Genomic DNA, 22677 nt, shown 5'->3' with positions numbered 1-22677 from the left:
CCGGCGGGTTCCTGAACTGCACCGTCCACACCGGCGCCGGTGCGTCTCAAACCTCCGGAAAGCCTCGTGAGCCCAGACACCTGTTATAGGCTGTGTGACCTAAGAAGACTTAAAGTCTGAGCTGCTTTAAACTGTTAATAAAGAATTATTTGGCCTACATTTATTTACAGCTAAAAACAACGTTTATTTCCCCATTTTATAAACCTTTACATCTCCGTGAGTTTTGCGTTACAGTTATGGTATTTGCAAGCTGCAGCAGCAGCTAGCTGTAGCACAGGAATGTCATGTTTCTGCTGGAATGATCGTACAATGCAAACCAGACTGGTGAAAGTGTTGCTGCGCTGCCACAAACACGATGTGAGAGCAGTTTGGTTTTTTGTTTTTTTTTCTGCAACATTTATTCAAATCACAAATCAGCAGAATACAGTGTTACTCTTCACAGAAGACTATTAGAAATTAAAACTAAGAACATCGATCCTTCTGTCCAAAACCTCTCCTGTGTCATAAATAAATGGCCGAGGTGCTCCACACCTAAAATACAGCAGATTCATTACATGGAAATTTAATACTACACAAAAAAAATTTATCAAAAATTAAATTTAATCCAGAAGCAAAAGAATTACTTAGTGCAATTATGGTGCAACTTGATTCTGAACATTAAAATATGATCATCGTATCGCTTCTGCAAGCTTAAATAGTTTTAGTTAATGTGAACCACAGAAAGGGCCATCAGCTCCAAGTTTCTTTTCATTTTTGAAAAAAAAAAGAATAAAATTAAAGCTGCTAGCAGAGCAAACTGATTGATAGTTTTAACTCGTTTGCTTTGCTTTCACTTCAAAATAATTCAATCTCTCATTTCAGAAAGGAATTTAAATAAGAACCACTTTATAAAATACAGTTAGCTCATTTCTATAGCTGAAGATGAACAAGCTACAAATCAAATATTTCAGTTTTTTTGTTTAAAAAACAACGACCAAGCGACATAAAACCTCAGAAAGCTTTAAAATCAGCTACCAAGCCCCGTCTACATGAATCTAGATGTTTTTTTAAACTGACACATTTAATTTCTTTAAAACAAAAGTGTGGTTATACTCCTGCCTCTCCACTAGGTGGCGAGAACGTCCACATTAACGCATCCAAATACAGAGAAAGAACATGCTAAGTTTGGCTAAATTTCCCTCCAGATTTTTAAACAGTTCTTTCTTTGTTGTTAACGATTTCAGCACAAGATAAAATAAAGTTAAAAGCAGAAAATAAATAAAAAATAAAAATGGCTTCATTGTTGTTTTGGTTTCTGGGGAACAAAGTGATCGTGGGCATTCGTTAAAGTTTGCTAAATTGTGTCTGAAAAGCTTTGTCTTTTTTTCAAAATCGTCATTTTGGAAAAGAGCTTCAAAGATTTATTCAGTTTTCTCAGTAAAAAATGTGCAAACTAAAAACTGAGATGTTAGTTTTTAAAAAAAAAACAAAACGGAGAAGTGTAGACGGGGCTTTAGTTTGAGTCCCAGCTGGGTTCGAAAGAGACCAACAATGCTGCTGCTTTAAAAACCACAAATCAATCACAGACCACGAAATAAATGTTTCTACCGGGACTTTTTACAGCATAAAAGTGATGTCAGAGCAGGTTCCTCACACACAGAAACAAAAAAGCTCCACTTCACAAAAAGCAAAAAGACAAAGAGAAGCCTCCGAGCTCGAAACGAGCCGGAGAGGTTTGTGTCTCTTCAGTACAGTTTTTATGTGAGGCTGGAATAAAAAACAAAAAATAAACCCCAGACCGGTGTCCAGATCCGGTCATGACTCCAGTCAGAGCCCCAGGATGGACCTGAAACAAAATGGAGGACAATCGGGTTTAAACAAGCCAGAAACTGAGACTATTACGACCTGAAGTTCAGAGGAGAATTAACGTTACGGTGAAAGACGTGACGGGAGCGTCTACACGAGCGGCAGGAGCGTCAGCGCCGCCAGAAAGAGCAGCGGCCGCGTCGTGGTCCCCGCCGACGGCGAGGGCCGCTTCCTCTTGGGGCCGTTGCAGAGCGGCGTGTTGCAGCAGGTGATGCACACTGAGTTCAGCTTGCCCGTGCAGAACTGCTGGTAACCGGAGGAGGCGATGAGGCAGGCGCCGGAGGACGCGCAGGACTTCCGGTAGTGTATCCCTGGAAGAAGAGGGACAAAGAACCGGAGAGACGCCTGAAGTCGAGCAGCTTCGTCTGGAGGCAGCACGGACACTCAGACAGCCAGCTGAGCAGAACAGGGGGTATATCTCTCCACCGTAATTAGATTTCTAAGATTGAACATGTAACTCTTAAGAGTTCTTTGTTTTGTTCCGCCGCTGCATTTTATTGCACTTTTTGAGTTATGGAGATATCGATTTCCAGTCCGCTCTTATTAACTGATATTTGTCAGCCTGGCACTTTATACAGTCTCTATGAAAGAATGTATGTTTTTATTGCACTTTGGAGCCACTCTCTATTGCCAAGTACTGTTTCTTCATATTGGTGTTATTTATCATGTGTTTCTAAGGCATGTTACAGCAGGTGTTTTATCTTTTGTGTCCTATCCAAGGAAGAGATTAAATCAAATTAAGATAAATTCAAAACTCAGCTAGCAGAGGCTTTTATTATCTCGGAGAGAAAAATACGTGCGGCTGCATATTCGTCTTCTTGGATATTCTGTCGGGTCTGATAAGAGTACACATGTTTCCACCAAAACACATTTTCTGTTTGTCACATCAGAGCGTAAAATTACCATCTGTGGCGCGGCGGTGCTGGGTTAGTGTCTTTCTCAAGGACGCCAAACAAAGCGGCGGTTCCAGGTACAGAATCTGTAAAACTTCAAATTAAGAGGGAGAGGACATGCTGTCTGATGTCCTTCACGAGACATCATGGTCGCCCTGCCAATCTGAGGAAGAAAACAGCCGCGGGGAAGTCTAAATAGTTAGATTTAAGCAGTTTGAAACTACGCATCTCTGAGCCCTATAACAGGGCGGCTTCAAGTCAAGGGGTACAATAATACGGGTTTGAGAAATGCACCGAAAGCAATCTTTCCCACTCTTTACCTGGGAGACAAAATGTCACCCCTATGGTCAACAAACTATCCGTTTCTGAAGAGTTCTGTGATTTGTATTGAATTCATACAGAAAAGTAATAATTTTGTGTGTAAAACCAACATGAAACAAGGTAAAGATACCTTAAAGACCACCACTGAACATGTAATCAGTGCTGTGCCAGAAAAGGTGAGGTCTTCAAACCCCTTAACGTTGATTCCCCGAGTCCTGATGGACGTGGACTTTGCAAGACCGCCACAAACTCACCTTTAGAGCCACCACAACCCCGTGACGTTAGCCTAAGTCTAAAACCAGCTCGTGTTTAAAGGGCGCCCAAGTCTCTATTTTACCAGAATAATACACCTGAACATTACATAGTTGGTTGAAACGGGGTCACATTCATGAGGGGGGTTAAAAGAACAACTGGAACAAATTTGTCCCGTTTCGGCGGAAGTCGTTAGCAGCTCCCCGTGACCCGGAAAGGAGAAGCGGGAAAAAGAAAAATGACTGGATGGAGGGCGAGTTGGAGCAGGATCCAAGCGGATACGAAGGAGCAGGTTCTTTTAATAACAGAATACAGGCAAAGGAGGAACCAGCAAAAAGCAAGATGCCAGATCTGCCAAACAGGTCACTATCGAATTAACAGGTGTGCTGATTACTAACTGAATACAGGTGGCGCAGAGCTAGTGCAGTGGTGTTTAAGAAATCGTGACGAACAGCCATTATCCATGTTCTGTAGATATTCTCAGGCAGAGGCTAGTGAGACCGCCGCTCCACACTCCAGGCTGGGTTCTGAAGTTTGAGCCTCGACTGAGACTCCGGAACATGGCGCCAAACATCAAACCTCTAATCTCGTTTTGTCAAACGGTTAAAGCCCCACAAAGATGTGCTTTCTGTGGGTAGCCAGGCCTGGATAAGATTCTGGTTTAGGTAGAATGACCTCCATCACAAAGGCAGTCCGTCATCAGAAAAACAGGAACCCAGACAGGAGCCTTGAGGAACTCCAAACCACGTCAGAAGCCTTGTTACCTGTACTTATATTTCTTCCAGAAAGTCACGTTTTATCCTCTTAGAACCCCACCTATTTGAGCCAATCAGAGGACTAAAATATTCCTTAAAGAGTAGCAGCGTACTGTACGGTTATGGGCTGTTATTTTTATCGTCCCCTGACAGTTCGTATTGCCTGTCGATGAGAAAACAACTATTTCCCCACTTTTAACAGGACTAACAAAGGAAGTTTGCTGTAAACCATGAAGGATAAACAGATCATGTGATTCTCTGATGTGTAAATGAGGGCATGGCCATAAATCCTCACCAGAAACCAGAACAAAGAGACCAACTTTGACTAAATTAATGCCAACATCTTAATGTGTTCCACAAAAACAATTAAATAAAAATAATATGAACTAAAATGTTTAGATATTTGAATCACTGCTAGTTTCTGGGAACAAACATTATAAGCGGACAGATTAGTGCTTAAAAAAACAAAACAAACAAGCTCTAATTTAATCATTTTGTCATTTTATGCTAACTAGCATAAATGCTAGCTAAAGATGATAAAGCAGAAAAATATCGATTTCTTGCTTGGGAGCTTGCCAATTTGTTTTCATTTTCCCTCTTTTCTGGCACATACAAACTGTCAAATGCGCATTTTATGTCCTGAACCGTTTTATTTTCTGCGAGGCAAACATAAAACTAATCTGATCCCGGGTCAGAACGATTGACTCCTCTTTGACAAACGGAGATGATCAGAGGTGGGATTTTAAGCAGCAGTGAGACAGAAACTTTAAATGGTCATTAAAAAAAGAAATAAATAAAGAGTTTAGCTGAATTTAAATAAAGCACCACGCTGCAAACAAATTCAAAACCGTGTGCCACAGAGCGGTGTTTGTCTGCAGGAGCTCGCTGGAAAGCTGAGCCTCCACGTCAGTGATTTTCTGTCTTTGAAGCTGGGTAAAAGAACAAAATAACAGATAACAACATCCGCTGTGCTGAAAATTACAGAAGATTGTGCTGAACTCTTCTACAGGGTCAGGAAGTAAGACACAGGAAAGGTATTTGATAAAGAAAGAAAGGAAGAAAGAAAGCAAACATGTGATGGCTGACTTTATCGGTAAGAAACTTCTCTTTTTTTTTGTTTGAAGGAAAAAAAAAATGTCAAGGGAGCAAATATTCCTGCTGATTTAATGAGCTGTTTATGTCTGATTTATAGAAGTATCACAGCAAAAAACAAAAAAATGTTACTAATAAAGTTCATCTTAGTTGAAACTCCCTTTAAAAATCGTCCCATTCTTATCGTGAACTGATACTCGGAGGTGATGAACCCTCGGGGAGCTGACTCACGGTTCCTAACAGTCACTTACAGAGGAGCGGGAACCCTAAATGGGCACTTTTGGTCGACTTTATTTGCATTCTTAGCCTTGAAGATCCCATAAAATAGCGAGAAAACCCCATAAGCCCATACATTCCACCACAATTGTGCCACAAAAACTGCTTCCTGAGTCAGAACGCTCTCATTTTTGAGTTAAGACATAAACTCACCATCAGGTTTGACCAGCACCTCCTTCTGGCACATATCCTGAACGTTGACCGTGCAGTTGACGACGTACTCCGGCGTGGAGCAGTCGTTGTGCTTCATCTCCTCGCACTGGTAACACTGGATCTGAAGGGCATCTCCTGTGCCGCGGAGACAAAACACGGAGACGACTTTCAGGTTACGTTCTGCTGCCCAATAACACCAGAGGATTTCAACCTCAAGGGTTGTAAAACGGAAGGTGAGGACAAAAGACCTAATTGAAGGCACACAGGAGGCATCAGACAGATCAACTAACCTGAAATAAACTAAACTACTGAAACCAGACAGGGACAACAAGGATCTGACGATCGGGGACTTTACACACAGAGGACACAACGAGGGACAGGAAACAGGTGTGATGATTGTAATTAGGACCAGGTGTGACGGGGAGACAAACCAAACAAAACAAATAAAACAATTCAGCAAAAGGCAAACTCAAGAAGTATAACAAGAAGAGAAATTTCTTCATTTTCCATTAAAGTCATCCCTGCAGAAATACGATCTTCCTGACTGGAAGCCTGCACCCAAAGTGCTACAGCTAGCTGCTGCTGTAGCTATTTGTGTTTGCAGATATCCACAGAAATCCTTCAGACAGCAGCAGGAAGGTTCATTAGGTTCATCTGAACCGGAGATGTTTAAAGACAGCGGCAGTCCACTTTGGTCTTGGCTCCGCTCAGACTAGCCGTTAGCTCATCAGTCCAGTCAGAGTTAAACTCTGAAACTGTCCAACAGGGACTTCGTCCTCCAACCAACACAGAGAGAGGAGAGGCAGAGGTTCCATTTCAGGTGGCGCAGCAGAACCACCAGCAAGACCGCTGAACACCAAACATAACTAGCTAACTATTACTAATATAACCAACACATCTAACATAACTGATATAACTAACATAACCAACACACCTAACATAACCAATATAACCAACGTAACATAACCAATACAAACCAACATAACCAATATAACTAACATATCCAACATAAATAACACAACCAATATAACCAACATAAACAATACAACTAACATAACTAACACATCTAACATAACCAATATAACTAAAATAACCAATAAGTCTAACATAACCAACACAACTAACATAACCAATATGTCTAAGATAACCAACATAACTACCACAACCAATATAACCAACATAAACAATACAACTAACATAACTAACACATCTAACATAACCAACATAACCAATATAACCAACCTAACCAACCCATCAGAGGTTAGCAGAGGTTTCGTCAGAATCAGCTGAATCATCGTCTCTGCTGCAGATTTTTGTCTCAGACTGAAGAAACATCGATCGGTGGAATCGGTCGACCGTGATTCAAGGCGACGCTTCCGATGTTGACGAACGCTTCGCCCTCCATTTCAGAGGGAAGCTCCTCCCTCGCCGCTCGTCACCCCTTCCACCCGGGTCAGCGCCCGGCTGACTGAAAAGGAGCGCGCCCGGTGGTCCAAACTCTGTCGACCGGACGCTGCTCAAGCAGCCAATCAGGGGAAGGATTACACCACTGAGTTAGAAAAGGATGTTGATTGGTTGAGTCTGGAGGACAGGAGGACAAGTGGGCAAGAGGACAGGGTCTCTGGGGGTTTGGCAACAATCAGAAGGGAAGCCAATGAGAGACCAAGAGCAGGTGTGCTGATCGCAAACCAGGAAGGAATGAGTTCTGTTGATCTTCGAGTCCAGCAGGAAGTAGCTTCACTTCACTTCCTGCTGGATAAGAACACGCCGTCTTTCCTGTCAGGACGTGAAATGTCCCCTGAATAAGAAACAAGACAAGTTTGACCAAATTCTTTAAAGTGAGCACAAACTGGGAGCACTCCCGGCGAGCTTCATTACGTCCTAAAAACCTCGGAGTTTCATTTCTGCTTTAATGTTTTCCTCGAAGCCACCGGCTGTTTTTTAATGACTTGGAGATTAGAGACGTTGTTAATGTTGCCCTTAATAGTTTCTCCTCTTCTTTGTTTTACACCAAATGGATCAGATTTACTCAGAGGTAGATTGGTTTTCTGATCAGCTGAGGGTCTTTTCAGTTTTCCCCTTTTCTGCCAGCTCCACCGGACCGCAGTCGGGGTGTTTTGACGTCGCACCTGCGAGCAGAAAGGACGGGGCCGGCCCTGTCGTGGGCTTTAATCGCAACAGTTTCTCAGCCGCTTTTATTGTCTGCCTCATGAGCGATAAATTTGCCCCGCCGAGCCGAGGAGACGCCGTAAAAAGCACATCGGCAGAGTGCTTCCGAGCCGTGGATTTTATAGGTGATAAAGCGACATTTACAGCACAAACAGGCGGCAGGTCCCGACTGCTGCATCTTCACATAAAGTTGGTGGACTTTTCGCCGACTCCTTCTGATGCCTTCAGCAGCTCTGATCATCGCCTCGGAAACATCGTCGTGCGCCAGGGGTCAGAGGTCAACATTAAATAACGTGAAATGTCAGCTGGCTCCGCTAGACTGGGTGGTTTAAATGTGAGGGGAATGCTTATCACCCGCCATCATGGAAGATGTCGGAATATGTGCTGCGGATGACTCTCGGCTACTACCACACCAAATCTTAGCTCAATATCTGTTAAACTGACTGAGTTATAACCATTTTTGTCCTGCCCAATGTTGATTAGCTCTATCGGCCATCTTAATTTGAACTGAATCCAGAACCTAATCAGTTTTAGATGCCCATCAAATGATTATTTCCTGAAAGTTTCATTAAAATCCATCCACTGGTTCATGAGATATTTTGCTAACAGACCGACGAGTGACTCCAGCTAGTAAGTGGCAAAACCTTAAATATTTTTTCACGATCTGTAAGCGCTCAGAATATGAGTTGGGGATCAGCCTCAGCTACTACCACACCAAATTATAACTGAATATGTGTAAAAATGATTGAATTACGGCGATTTTTGTCTCTTTCAGGTCAGTTTCTGCCTCTGCTTGTTTGGCATTTAAAGCAAAATGGATTCAACTATTTAGTTGTTTTAATGTTGTTGAAATAATATTTTGAAAACAGCAGAAAGCTGCTTATTTTGGCTGTTAAAAATCAGCCGAAAGCTTTAATTTCTAAACTAGATTATTGTGAAAATCAAACTGGAGCCAGAGGTCATTTGTCAGGATGATGGAGAGACTTTCTGCAGAAAAGGAAAGAAACCTTTAAATATATATATATATATATATATATATATATATATATATATATATATATATATATATATATATATATATAAAAGGAGAGGGACATTGTTCCTTCAGGTGCTGCCCTTTTCTCCAGCTGTCAGATATTAAAGGTTTAAAAAAATGAAACGGATCATTAATTCACATCAAACCTTCATCTTCCTCCTGGAACCAGAACTTCTCAGCTCCCAACAAGAAGAAGAAAAAGAAAAAGAGGAAAAGGAGACATCTCTTCAGCTCAACCAGCTGCAGAAAACGACGGTCTGAGATCAGCGCAGAGAGCTCCGCGCGCAAAACCCGCAGCTTCCCGCAGCTTCCGAGACTCAGATTCTGCAGGTAAGCAGGTTCAAAAGTCTCCTCTTTAAAGGAGGAAACAAAACAAACAACAGATTTGTCACCAAACCACAAACTCTGAACATTTTCTCCTCCAGAATGCGTCAAGAGCGAAAGGCGCGCAGAAACGAATCCCGTCCAAATGCTTGGAGTTTGCGTCGTTTTTGATTAATTTTTTATCTTATTTAATTAGTGTCATTTGTTTGCTTTGAGTCGGAATTCAAAGGAAGCGCCTACCTGCGTCCACAAAGACTCCAAAGAAAGTCGCCAGAACGAGCAGCATCCTCTCCGGAGTGACGCTCGGAGGACGAACATCAGCCAGAAAATCCCGGGAACTCGCTGGGAGGAGGAAGAAGCAGCCCACTCATCCTCTTCTCTGCCGCCTGGATGGGTGCTCGGAGAGGAGGAGGAGGGAGGAAGGGAGGAAGGAGGGAGGAGGAGGGAGGAAGGAGCTCCGCGAAGTCCGAGGCGACTGGAGACGGAAGGTGCGGGAGCGCGGAGCTCATAAAGCGCGCACCACGTGACGCGCTCCAGCCGCAAACGTCCCTTTTAAACGCAAAGCCTGTTTATTTCAGGTTAAAGGGAGCCTAAATCTGACTGTAATCAACCCATTAGTGCTGAGCTCTTATCTGCTGCTCTGGTTCTGAAGATTAATGACCCGATTTCACTCTTTTTGCGTCGCTGCTTTACGTTTAATTAACCTAGCGCGGGATCCGAAGCGCGCAGCGGCGCTTTCCTGCCTCTGAAATTGAAACGTCGCGGCATAAATCCCACTTAACCTCTAAATTAGAGCTAACGAGGCCGCGCGCTCACAGTTTGGGGTCAATAACACCTCCAGCGAGCAGAAACGGGCTCATCCAAGCGCGCGTAAAAGCTGAATAATGACGCGTCGGGGGACTAATCCGGTTCTGGGTCCCCTTTCAGTCTCGGGGTGATCTGAAATCAAAACAAAGAGCCAAACAAGCAAGCCAGCTGCTCGGTTTGAAATAGGAAATATTTTCTCATTTTTATTTAGGAAATAGTTACAGAAAATACAATAAAAGTCGAATGTAACAGAGAGAATTGCACACAGCTTGAATAATATTAATAATAATAACAATCATTTGAATAATTACCAAAGTAACACTGCTGGGTTCGCTTTACAAAAGGAACATTTCAGGAGGAAGAGGAGTGATCACGCTACAGTCCGACGGTACAAAATGTGGGTATAAATACTGAACATCTAGAAAAATACACAAGTCCTCTCAGAAGATTTCATACAATAATTACAGTTTGGTAGAAAAGAACTCGGCTCTGATTAGCACCAGCTGGTCAAAATCCTGATAGAAATTTGGCAGAATTTTCACCTAGAAGTTCAAATATGTCTCTAAAATAAAGTGATAAAATACTTTAGCTCTCATTGATCAAAATATATTTTTTTTTCGTTAACCCTTCCCCCTAAAGAAATCAATATTTTCAGACAGAAGACTTGAAAGTTGGTTCAACGATCGGCACAAAAAAAAAACAATTACATTTTCTTTTCTCCAAAATCAGCGACGCCTGTTCTGATATTAACATATAGGAACTTTTATTTACAACAAAATATACAAGCTATGAGCGGAGAGCAGCAGCGGTCGGGGGTTCTGGCTGCACGAGGGGGAAAAAATAAGAAGCTGCTTGAGTTCAGGAGGTTTTCAAAGACCAAAATAAAAGTGAATTTGACGCGTCTAAATGTACCTGATGGCTAATTCCTACAATCCTTTCGAGTCCAACGTTTTCCCTGAGCTTCCAACGACGACCGCGGGTTGTTTCTGGTACCTGTGAGACATCCACCCTTCGACACCAACCAGCTGCGGCTGACGACTCGGAGATTAATTATTGCTGATTCAGCTCTTTTCTGCAGCAGCTTCTGGGTTCTTTGGAGAAGAAAAATGAGGCTTTTCAACATGTGGTGGACAAGTTTGAGGTGCTAAACCTAAACGGGTAGGTTTGAGTTTGAGTTCTTAAACCTAATCAGCCCAACCAGGTAGGTTTGAATTCCTCAACCTAACCAGGTAGGTTTGAGTTCCTCAACCCAACCAGGTAGGTTTGAGTTCCTGAACCTAACCAGGTGTAAAAACTATCCGTCCCAAACCATCTGCTGAATGTTGGGTGTTTTTCCTCCACTTCTCTCCGTCTGATTTCCATTTGTTTCGCTCTTTAAAAGCAGAAGACGGGATTACAGCAACATTATGTTGTGCATCATGAGGCAACTTTACCTGTCAACAATTCATCAAATCCTTAATGTCAGTTCCTTTTTTAAAATTTATTATTTACTTGCCAAAATATGCAAAAGATAAAACCAAGAGAAACCAAATTAAAATAAGCAAAATAAACTGAATCTTGTTGGAAGTATTGCTTCTACAGGAGCCGTTTGGGCTCATTTTATTCATCAGCAAACAGGAATACAATCAAAAACTGCATATTTGTTCAGTATGTTTGCTGAATTTGTTAAATAATCATTTATTTTTTTACACATCCTGGTATTTCTGTATTGAATCAGTTCTGATGCATTAATAAAATCTCCCCGAGTGCAGGGCATTCATAGTGTTACTAAGTGCTTTATTTGATTAAATTAAAGGGCTTCTTTGCAAAAAAAAGGGCTGTTAAAATCGGAGGGGGTCGAGACCAAAACCAACCGAGCCACAAAAATAAGTTTGGGTCAGTTAATGTTCCGAGAAGAAAATAAGTGAATTAAACATTCACAAAAACAAGAAAGAAGTTCTCATTAAAAAGCGGGAGGTTGCTGATGAGCTGCAGTCCGATGTTTGACCTGTTTTTTGTGGGACCTCATCTTTTCCAAGTGACCTAATAAGGATGAAAGTTTTTTTTTTGTTTGGTTTGTCATTAAGTTTTGTTCTGACAGGTTGAAATCTTCGGAAACCTGTCAGCTTTTTCAGGAACTGGATGCTCTTTTTGCCACACGAATGTCTAGGAATGTTGATATTGTTGGCATCGGTGACATGGATTACAAAAAAAATAACATTTGACCTGAAAATGCACCTCATTGCTCGGTTGTACCATTCATTTATAAGCAGTCGGACGCCATCAGACGCCGCCGGAGCCCTGACTGGCGCAGGAGGAGAAGCTGTCGTAGAGCGAGTCGCTGAGCGAGCCCATCGGGTCCGCCCCGGTCCTGCCCACGAAGCCGGAGGCCGACGGGGGCCCGTCCCCTCTTTTCCCCGCGTCCGGATACGAGCTGCTGTGGTTCAGCTCGTTCACCAAGGACACGTCCAGGGAGGCGGGATGGTTCGGGCTCGCGGGCGTCCTCTCCGCGGCCATCTCTTTCTGCAGATTGAAACAAATGAGCTCGGATCAGCGCGTTTGCCGGAGACGTGGTCGCCCGCCGTGAACGGATGCACGGCGAACGTTTCCTCCTCCCTAAAAGCGAGCGGTGACACGAGGCTCACATTGCAGCTTCGTCTGCAAAGCAATACGACCGACGCCACTGGAGAGCACGACACAGATCTATATTGAGATCTGTATCGCACTCAAGGACCGAACATGTCTCGGGTGTTGTGCGGATGGTCGCGTGGACTCCCCTGTCCAACACCCACGCTAATGTCTCTGTCATAAACTGTCGTTGGACAGATCAGCAGATGAGGGGTTGAAAATGGCTCCACGTCGATCAGCGCGAGCTCGGAGTCGTGACTGTCCACAAAGTCCTACTGTGGGCTTTATCACCAATCGGGACCACGCCATTACAGCTGCTGGTCTCTCAAGGGCATCCCCCCCCTCCCTCCGTCCCCCCCCTTTAGGCGATTCAGTGGTGATTAGACTCAGCATGAAAAGTGCGAAAGCCTGCAATAAGGCAGTAAGGGCCTGCTGCTCTGCCAACTCGTCTGCAGAGGGGAAACAAAACAACACCTTAAAATATTAGGTGGTTTTTTTCTTTAACGACGTGCCAACCGTCAGCGTCCTAATGCACGTCTCAAACGGCTCTTTAACAAGCTGTAGCCCTCGGCGCTGCCTCTCCCGAGAGGCCGTAAACAACCGCTCGCTTTCCGCAGCAAATGGAGCCCGCGAGACGTTGGCGCCGGCGCTTTTCTTGCAGGAGGGCAGGCAGAGGGCGAGCTGCAGGGGACAGGCAAACCCCGCCGGGGGAGGGGAGACGGTGGTGCAACCATCGGCCGGTTAGCACCTCGCTCCGGGGGCCGACAGCAGCAGCTCGTAAACTGCAGCAGTAACGAGGCTCAGAGAGCTGGGGGGGTGATGAAAGCTCCAAGTTTTTAATGTCTGCAAACTAACTGTTCACGAGAAGAGTAGTTTGCATCAAGATTTATCCACTTTTAAGAGTTTTATTGCATTTCTGACGCATTTAAAACCGGCTTTGTTGGGATTTAGTCGCGTTTTACCGCCGTTCGTTTAGATCTGTTCGGTGAAGCGGCACAAAGAGCATCAACCAGGGTCTAAAAAGGGAAACACGGAGCCTAACTCTAAGCAACTTTCTCCGTTAGAGCGGCCAGAGAAGACGGCGGCTCCATGTTTAAATGGTTTGAACCAACGAGGCAAAGTAAGAGCAGCGGGTAAGGTTAGGATTCCACCGAACAGCATTCATGAAAACGTCCAAAACGTTTTTTTTTTAGTTTCCTCACATGAATCCAAGAGCCTGGCTCCTGCGTCGCCAGGGCTTTAAACAAATTCTTCCTCAAAATAGTCACAGCGTTGTCGTGAGGACCTGAAACCCATCACAGTTCCGTTTGAGATTATATTAAAGCTAATTAGTGCCAAATTTTGGGCCAAATTTCGCCCGGAATTCAAACAAACGTATCGTTCGGTTGATTCTGAGTACAAATTTGTGCATTTACTTGCAATTTTGTGTCTCCACCTCGCAGCCTGGTGGGATAACACCTCGAGCAGGTGAGCAGGTTTCTTCAGGAGCTGATAAAGGTTTGTGATGAAGACCACGAGCCGAAACATAAAGTTGTTTCAGTTAATTAGGGGAGAAAAAAAAAAAAGTGTTTTTGCTCTCTTTAAGACGCAGACGCTGGCTTTACCGCCCGCCTCTCACGGCGGCGGTCGATCGTGGAACCGCCCCCGTCAACAAGCAGGTGGATTTTAGTGCGGCTCAAAGAAATCACTGGGACGGAATCTGGTGGCCGCAGCAAATAAAATGGCTACAAGGTCGTAGTAGCAAAGAGTCATCCCCAGGACGCACCCTGAGGGCTGACAGGGCGAGAGTTTGTTGTTATTTTCAAGAATCGACTAAAACTGTCAGGAAAGGCAGCTTTTAAAGAGGCAGATCTTTTTAATCTGATTTCTTTCCTCAGTTTTCTAGTTATTGTTGGTTGAACCACCACAGTTAGTTATTTAGTTTGGGTTAGGTAATCAGCTTGTGATGAAAAAAGCTTCTCCGGATGTGTTCGGCTGTAAAAATAGCGTGAGTTGGGAGGGAAGGTGAAGGTTTGCCGGTTTTCCCTCTGAGTGGATTCGTGTGCCCTGCAGGTGTGGAGTGAAAGCCCGAGGACACCCGAGAGGCCCGGAAACCAGCCGGGGAAACAAAAACACAGCAGGGAGACTCTCACAATTTGTTTAAGCCAAGAAACGCCACAAATAGTTGATGTTTTTCCCCCTCAGATTTTAAAGTGCCCCGTCGTATTTTATTTTATTTTATTTAATTTTTTGCTCACGTCGATAAAACCTGACTGACTTTAATAATGCCGACCGAATTAAACACAGTTTTGTGCAGAACGTTGCGGGGAGACGTGTCGAAAGGTGACGTCTGGGTTTTTTTTTTTTTTTTTTCGTGCAGGTGCAGAGGTTTGAGGCGGTAAAACGCCGCTCAGACTCGCCAGCTTTTAATTCGCCGCCCACGCGCCGCTCTTTGTCGGATTTCCTTTTTATATGTCGGATCAATGCGGCCGTGAAAATTAGACGGGCCCCGGGGGGGTGGCGGGTGGGGAATCTTTGATTTCCAAAAAAAAAATCGCTGCGTGACACCGAGGAACTTTTCAAAAGCCGACGCAGAAAAGAAAAAAAAAAAAAGAGAAGAAAAAGCCGAGCAATCTCTGGAGGAAGGAGGTTTTGGTGGCGGATCGACGCCTCCGGATGCAGGTGCCTTTACCTCCTGCAGGTGCAGCGGAGCCCACGCCTTCAACAAGTCCGGGCGCAGGCAGGTGTCGAGGCGAGGAAACGTTTAAGGGACAAACCGGCGAGACCTTTTCACGACGCCCGTTTCTTCTTCTACCTCGATGTTTCCGTACAAATGGTGACATGGTTTCATTTCCGCGTGAAGTTAAACACTACATCCTGAACGCCAGATTCTGGCTGCTTAAACCCAACCAGGATTTACAGGAAGTTAGGCAGGAAGTAAACATCGAACGGCGCAGTTTGAACAGCTTCCTCCACTAGTTTCTCCAGACATACTGATGCGTAATTCTGGAATGCGGGTACGCAGTCAGTGTAAACAAAGCCGAAGCTCAACGCTCGGTTTATATTTGACGCCGTCTCGCCGTCCCCGCCCCCACGCGGTGTCGATCCAATCAAAACTGTCGGAATGGATTTCGGTGCTGGTTTCGTTCGTTCTTTTCATTTTCAGTCGACTATCAAGTCAAATAATGAAAAACGGGCTGGTTATTATTATTATTATTTTTTATTATAACACCAAAAACGGAAAAAAAAGACGCCTGGTTTTTCACGTTTCACTTTTAGGCTGAGATCGGAAACACGAAATGGAAAAACGGGCAGGATTACCTTTCACAAGTTATTTATTATATTATGTCATCAAAGCTAAACAGTCCGTTTTTCATTATTTGATTTTTGATAGTCAACTGAAAATGGAAAAGAACGAACGATCCACGGATTCTGCTGCCGCCGTCGGTAAAGACGAGCGTTTATGGACCACAGAGGGAAGAAATATCGGTCCCATTTTATCGCCATGAATGAGGCATTATTTGCTATTATGGTAAACGTACAACCGCCAGCTGTCCTTACAGACGGGTGAACTCAAATAAACTGAATGCTTCCAGTTTAAACATCCTGTCTGTATGAGAGCGCCGCGCCGCGAGCAGCCATCTTTGGTGCGCAGCGTCGAACGACCCTCATCAGGCCGGTGGAAACAAGACAATCTGCAACGATCGACGCGTCAGGAATAAACATCTGAGAACGTCAGTTTAACGCTTTGACGTTTTTATCAGCGTCGCCGTCGCTCGTCTGCTTTCAGTCACTTCGGCCGTTTCTGCAGGTAAACAAACGCTGGAGGCGGCCGCGCCCGTTAACGGGAGGGGAGAAAAAGTTAGTTCGGGGGAGACAAACGGAGAGCTGCACGGGGAGGAGCAGAGACGGAGGTAAGACGAGGAAAGACATGTGGAGGAAAGAGCGAGCGCGAGGACAGGAGGGCGGGGGGGGCGCGCGTTAGCGGGGGCTGTCAGGTGTTGTCAGGATGATGAATGGGAGGCCAGCGTGGGCTGTGAGGACTCTGATGGGAGCCGCTGAGCTTTACATCACTCTCCTGAGTGTTTGTGAAAGGTTATTAAAGGCGCTTAAATCACAGCTCTCTGACACGGGCCCGCGAGCAGCCGCCAAAACTTCCACCGAGCCGAGCCGGCGATGGCGTCTCCGGAGTCCCGACACAAAGACTGCGCAGGTAGGGACGTGTCCGGCCGGGGCTGAGGACGACACTCACACAGATTGTCTTCTTCGGGAGAATAATGTAGGGTAAACGGGTTCAGCTGCAGTCATCCATCATTAGAGCCGCTCCACCACCGTGTTGGAATGAGGTTAGAGTCCGCCTCATGGCAGCTGGCCGCCATCTTGACACCAAATTTAATTACGTTTGTGGCGTTCGGACTTCATTATCACAGGACTGAAAACATTCCTCTTATTCCTCGATGTCGGTGAAACTGAACGGGTTGTGCTGGCTGTGGCGGCCATCTTGGATGAGGCCGACGACTTTCTGACCGGTTTTCTTTCCTCATTCTAAGAAATACAGCTTCAAGTTGGACCTTAGAGCTGCAGGTTTGAATTCTCGGTTCCACACGGAAACATCCCACTTCCTGTTCGGTGCTTCGTCTTTCTGCTGAGATTAAAACAAACTTCCAGACTTCAAGCATCAACTGCAACAAACCGAGACGCAGGAGCAGCCGATGAAAAGTCAATAAAGTTGTCTTTTTGCTTCAGAGGACACGGAACGTGGAGCTTATTCCTCCATCCACACATCCAGAGAGAAGGATCGGTTCGGAAAACTTCTTTTAAACTCATTTAAAGTCGTCGTAATGAAGGAAAATCACCGGGAATCTATGAAATCATCGCAGCAACTTTAAAGAAACTATTCAACTTTTCTTTAGAAAAAAGAATAATTATAATATATTAAAATAACAGTAATAATTAATTTAAAATTAAGAAAATATCGAAAACAGCCGAAGTGAATGAAAACAGCCAAAGTGAATGAAATCAGCCGAAGTGAATGAAATCAGCCAAAGTGACTGAAAACAGCCAAAGTGAATGAAATCAGCCGAAGTGAATAAAAACAGCCGAAGTGACTGAAAACAGCCGAAGTGACTGAGAACAGCCAAAGTGACTGAGAACAGCCAAAGTGACTAAAAACAGCTGAAGTGACTGAAAACAGCCAAAGTGACTGAAAACAGCCAAAGTGACTGAAAACACCCGAAGTGAATGAAAACAGCCAAAGTGACTGAAAACAGCCAAAGTGACTAAAAACAGCTGAAGTGAATGAAAACAGCCGAAGTGACTGAAAACAGCCAAAGTGACTAAAAACAGCTGAAGTGAATGAAAACAGCCGAAGTGACTGAAAACAGCCGAAGTGAATGAAAACAGCCGAAGTGAATGAAAACAGCCGAAGTGACCAAAACAGCCGAAGTGAATGAAAACAGCTAAAGTAACTGAAAACAGCAGAAGTGACTGAAAACAGGCAAAGTAAATAAAAACAGCCGAAGTGACTGAAAACAGCCGAAGTGAATGAAAACAGCCAAAGTGAATGAAAACAGGTCAACATTGGTGAAAGAGCCGTTTGAGATGGAGAAGCTGAGCAGTTTAGAAGCATCGACACGTCTTCATGCTCAGATTCATTCGGTAAAATCTTGCAGATAAAAGGGCTTCGTTTACATTCAGCGCAGACCCGCGTTTCAGAATTAAATGTCAAAATATCTGTGAAAAACTACCGGAGTAAACTCTTTCAAACTCCACTGTTTGATAAAGTTCAGGGTGAGCCTTTATCAATGTTTGATTTCATTTTTGACAAATAAATAACTTTAAAGAGAATCCCAAGAAAACAGCCGATTTTGTAGCTTTGTGACTTTTTGTTTACTTCTGTCTGCAGTGAATTAACAGACAAATTTTAATTAGAATATTTACAGTGTTTAGTTTTAAATGGAGTGGTTATAACTCGCAGAAAGCTTCGATCTGATGTTTTCTCCCCTCCGCTTCACGTGAACAGTTTTGTTTTGTTTTGTTTTGGTGAAGTTGTGTTGACTCAGAGGTTTTCCTCGCAGAGTATGGATTTCTGCGTTGGGAGGTTCTGGCCGTCCTACCGAGTCGGAGGCCATTTCATGCTCTCTGATCCTCATTTGTCATTCGGCTAAGTTAAATACTCGTAGGCAAATACCTGCTGACAGGAGCGGCCAAGGAGATCGAAAGCAATTAGGGGGCGTTTTCTATTAAAATTAAATTTTTTTTTTTTAAAAATCTGCAGGCAATCCCAAAAGCAGGAAGTGTAAAAAGCGTCGGCAGCGGAAAAGGAAGTGGATTAAGGAATACTCACACTGAGCCGATCGCCCGCTTTGCCATCCAGGGACGCCTCTTTGTGCAACAGGTTGTACTGAGAAATCCTCCGGTCCTTGAACACCTCGTGTTGGTAGTAATCCATAATGGACAAGGACTTCTCCACGCTTCGCCTCTTCAGGGTGTCGTCACTCTGCTCAGCTGTGAACGGAAACAACGGGTTTATTTAACCGAGGAGGATGAGTCTGTTTCTCCTCTTCTGTTAAACTGAAATAAGCTGAAACTGACACAAGTAATAAAAACTAAATAGTTACTAAAAACCAACTGATTGAAATCAGTCACTGCTTTCGAGTTTTGGATCAGACTGACCCTGACACAAAGTGCCTTAACTTCTTACTTCTGCACCTCTGAGACTTCTGCACCTGTCCTCAGGTGTTTTGTCCCACTCCTCCTGATCAAACTGCTCCATCTGTCTCAGGTCTGAAGGGCTCCTTCTCCAGATGTTTCAGCTCCTTCCACAGATGTTCAGCAGGATTTAGATCAGGGCTCAGAAGGACACTTCAGAACGGTCCAATGTTTGGTTCTGACCCGTTCTTGATGTTTTTAGCTGAGTGTTTTGGGTCATTATCCTGTTGGACCCATGAGACCAAGCTTTCTGACTCTGAGACTCTGGCTCCAGAGAGCCTTGATAGTCTTGAGGTTTCATTGGACCCTGAACAGATTCAGGACCCCCTGTGTCAGACCCAGGACAGAACCGAGCCTCCTCCATGTCCCCCTGGAGGTTCAGGGTTCTGTTCTTTGGTTCTGTTTGGGTCTGTGGACACAGAGCTGATGGGACCTGTTGACAAAAAGGTCCAGTTTTGTCTCATCTGTCCAAAGGACGTCCTCCCAGAAGCTTTGTGGATTCTCAATATGCATTTTGGCAAATTTCAGTGTGTCCTCCTCAGTCGTCTTCCATTAAGTCCAATTTGTCTCAAACAGACTGATGACCTTTGACCTTGGAGTTCACCTCCGATCTCTCTGGAAGTTGTTCTGGGCTCTTTGGTTATCGTTCGTATTGCAGGTGGAGGTTGTCTCCAGTCCTGTGGACCTTCTGGAGTCTCAGGAACATCCAGCTGCTTGGAGACGGTCTTACAGTCTTTACCTTTAACCTGCTGCTCAATCATCGTCTTTCTGAGCTCCTGAGACAACTCTGTCCTCAGCTTCCTGTGCTCCATGTTCAGTGTGGTACACACCGAGATACCAAACAGCCCTGTGACTACCTGTCACCCTTTAAACAGGCAGGCTGACTGATTCCAGGACTGAAGACACCTGTGATGCTGATTACAGGACACACCTGAGCCTAACATGTCCCTGTGGACAAACTGGTTTCAATCTTTACCTCCTGTTTGTCATTAGTTTGTTCTTTAATATTCTATTGAACCAAAATTCAAAAGCAATGACTGATTTTCAGTACAAACAAATCTCTCTGCGTCTGTGAATAACTTGGAGAAGTGATCTTAACCGCACCGGAGTCGCTCCTCTTGGTTCTGTCGCTCGGGGCTCTCTGAGGCGAGGACCCGGTGCTTCCCGTTCGCTCCGGTTCCGTCTCGGTGTCGCTGCTGCTGCCCGAGTACGCACTCACTCGATGGGCCGTTTGCTAATTAAAGCCAAAAGAGTAAAATTACTTCAGAGAACACGAGCGTGTTTACAAAGAGTGGTGAAACCCGGAGCTCAGCACTCAAACAACTTGTTTGTTTGTTAGCAAAATATCTCAACCTGCTATCCTTCAAGAAACGCTGGGCCTTTAATGTTTTATGACAGAACAGTTTAAATTTTCAGTATAATTTCTCAGAATTGGGACGTACGGCGGTTGGATCGTGCTCCTTGGTTTTCGTCTTCCTCTCCGTTTCCTTCTCCTCGTCTTCAGTCGAACCTGAGACTGCGTTGCTGCGTTGGACGCCGAGGCTCAACCTCTTCGTCCTGATCGCGTCTGCAAGCGGAGAGGGACGTTAATGAGGAACGATTAGAGGGGAAAAAAAAACAAAAACGCGTCGGATTCCAGAGAGCTGACTTTCTTTGTGTCGGCTTTCAGACCGATTCAACTAAAACCAACACCCGCCGTCCGTTTCTCCTGCCCGAAAGCCCCGACGACGCAGCGTTAATGGCGTCCGGCCTTTGATCGTTCCGTCTGCGGCTTATTATCACTCTACCTACAGCCGCCTCAGAGAGGCGCCGCTTTAATCGTCTCCCATTCAGGAGCTTCTCTTTCAGCTGCATTAGAATAACACGCTGCCTTTGTCTCCATCTGAAGGAATCTTCACCTTCCCCCCCCTCCCTTCAAACAACCTGACAGACGCCGCATCGTCTCAGGCAGATTGTAGCTGCTTTTTTTCCTCCACTCTACGTTAGAAATGATGGAGCGAGAACAGTTTCAGAGTCTCGTAATCAACTTGTTCTGCAGCGGCCAGTCGATCTCTCGCCTCCGTGGCGTTATCGAGGTGATATAGATGCAGCCTAATGTCCTGTAGGCATAAATCTGTGTTATCGCTCACGCCCGCGCGTTATTGTCGCTTTAATCAACCACGCTGCCGCGCATCACGCCCGGCGCCGTTATGATCTATAGCCGCGCTGACACGCCGATCTAATTGCGTTTGCTGTTGTTTGGAGGTTTTTTTTTTGTTTTTTTTCCCGGCTGCACCAATCTCAGGTGAGCGTCGCACGTCGGCGTCGATGCGTTCGCCTCTCAATTAGCGGAGCAAACGAGGTTTTCCGTTTAATCAGAGTTTAATAAACCAGACGACTTCCTTCCGTCTGTGAACCCCGAGCACTCGGGGGGGGACGACGACGACTTCCTCACAGCGACACCCAATATTTCACCTGCCTTCTGAAAGATAAACAAGCTTTAAGCCGTCTGACATGGAAATAACTGATATTTATGAACAATAAAAGAACCTTTTTACTCTGATTCAGTCACTGTTTATGAAGAGCAATCAGTCTCGGTCCATTTCTACTTAAAAGTTAACGATTAATCCCTAATTTTTATCCATTTCAGAGCAAAATTCTAAAAAAAAAAGTATTTTAAAAAAAAATTGCTCAAAACAGTTTATTTGATGTTTGCACTAATGGCTTTAGAGCTCTGGATTGAGTTTCAAAAACAAAACAAAACAGATCTTAAGATTAACCTCAACATTAAAACTAAATTTCTCCTTTTAATCAGACGTCTGTATTTCAGCGTCGGGGGTTTATACACAGCATTCAGTCCCAAACAGCACAGGTGAGGCCGTTTTAAATGTTAAAAACCTGTAAAAGATTTTTATTTTAGACTTTTAAAAGCTGCATTTGCTTTAACTAAGTTCTCAGTTTTTTTCTCAGCCTTAAATTTGTATTTTTATGTCGTCACAGATTTATTTTCATGAAAAACTAAAATAAATATTCCATTTTTTTTAATTTTTAAATGAAAACTTTGGTTGCCAGTTTGTTAAATGACGTAAAAAAAGCACGACAAAGTGTGAAAAATCAAACGTGAATTTATAAAACGTACAAATTCAAGCCCGGAAAGCAGAAATTAAAATCCAGAACATTCGATTCAATCGTCGAGGCGACAAGATGTGGTGATTTGGTTTTTCTATGGGTTTTGTTTATGTTTTATTTTTATTTGGTTTGGGTTTTTGTTTTGTTTCTATTCTGTTGTATTTGCTTTTTGTTTGGTCTCATGTTCATGCTTTTGTATTCACTCCTCCCCAGTCACCCTTCTGCCTTCCTTGCCACGCCCATCTCCACCTGTCTGCCATTATCCCCACTCACCTGTTTCCATTTACCTCGTCAACCCCAGTGTTCAAATACCTGGTCATTTCTCTCACACCCTGTCGGATCATTGTTT

General features: G+C 44.3%; 2 protein-coding genes across 11 annotated transcripts in view; both read right to left on the bottom strand.

Moving 5' to 3' along the window:
* Positions 1-367: 367 nt before the first annotated feature.
* Positions 368-9967, bottom strand: LOC108242188 (ly6/PLAUR domain-containing protein 1-like). Of its 3 annotated transcripts, none has more exons than XM_017426872.3 (4): positions 9357-9967; positions 5588-5722; positions 1913-2156; positions 368-1825 (listed from the first exon to the last, which is right to left on the bottom strand). In XM_017426872.3, the coding sequence occupies exons 1-3, from the start codon at positions 9400-9402 to the stop codon at positions 1936-1938; spliced, it is 402 nt and encodes a 133-aa protein (XP_017282361.1). In that variant the 5' UTR covers positions 9403-9967; the 3' UTR covers positions 368-1825; positions 1913-1935. The 3 variants fall into 3 exon arrangements, with proteins under 3 accessions (XP_017282361.1, XP_024863983.1, XP_017282362.1); XM_025008215.2 differs by lacking the exon at positions 9357-9967 and adding an exon at positions 6830-8368; XM_017426873.3 differs by lacking the exon at positions 9357-9967 and adding an exon at positions 6839-8368.
* A 128-nt stretch (positions 9968-10095) lies between these two features.
* Positions 10096-22677, bottom strand: part of LOC108242201 (nck-associated protein 5) — a 147056-nt gene continuing 134474 nt past the window's right edge. For all 8 annotated transcript variants that reach the window (XM_025008214.2, XM_017426907.3, XM_037973897.1 and 5 more), the window contains 4 exons: positions 20663-20787; positions 20325-20454; positions 18856-19016; positions 10096-12425 (listed from right to left, as the gene is read on the bottom strand). In XM_025008214.2, the coding sequence (XP_024863982.2) occupies positions 12186-12425; positions 18856-19016; positions 20325-20454; positions 20663-20787 (656 nt within the window). In that variant the 3' untranslated portion in view covers positions 10096-12185. The remainder of the gene's footprint in view (positions 12426-18855; positions 19017-20324; positions 20455-20662; positions 20788-22677) is intronic.

This window comes from Kryptolebias marmoratus, linkage group LG23 (genome assembly GCF_001649575.2).
Source record: "Kryptolebias marmoratus isolate JLee-2015 linkage group LG23, ASM164957v2, whole genome shotgun sequence".
Lineage (NCBI taxonomy): Eukaryota > Metazoa > Chordata > Actinopteri > Cyprinodontiformes > Rivulidae > Kryptolebias > Kryptolebias marmoratus.
Note: the sequence above shows the minus strand (reverse complement) of the source record. Positions and strands in the feature narration are given on the sequence as shown.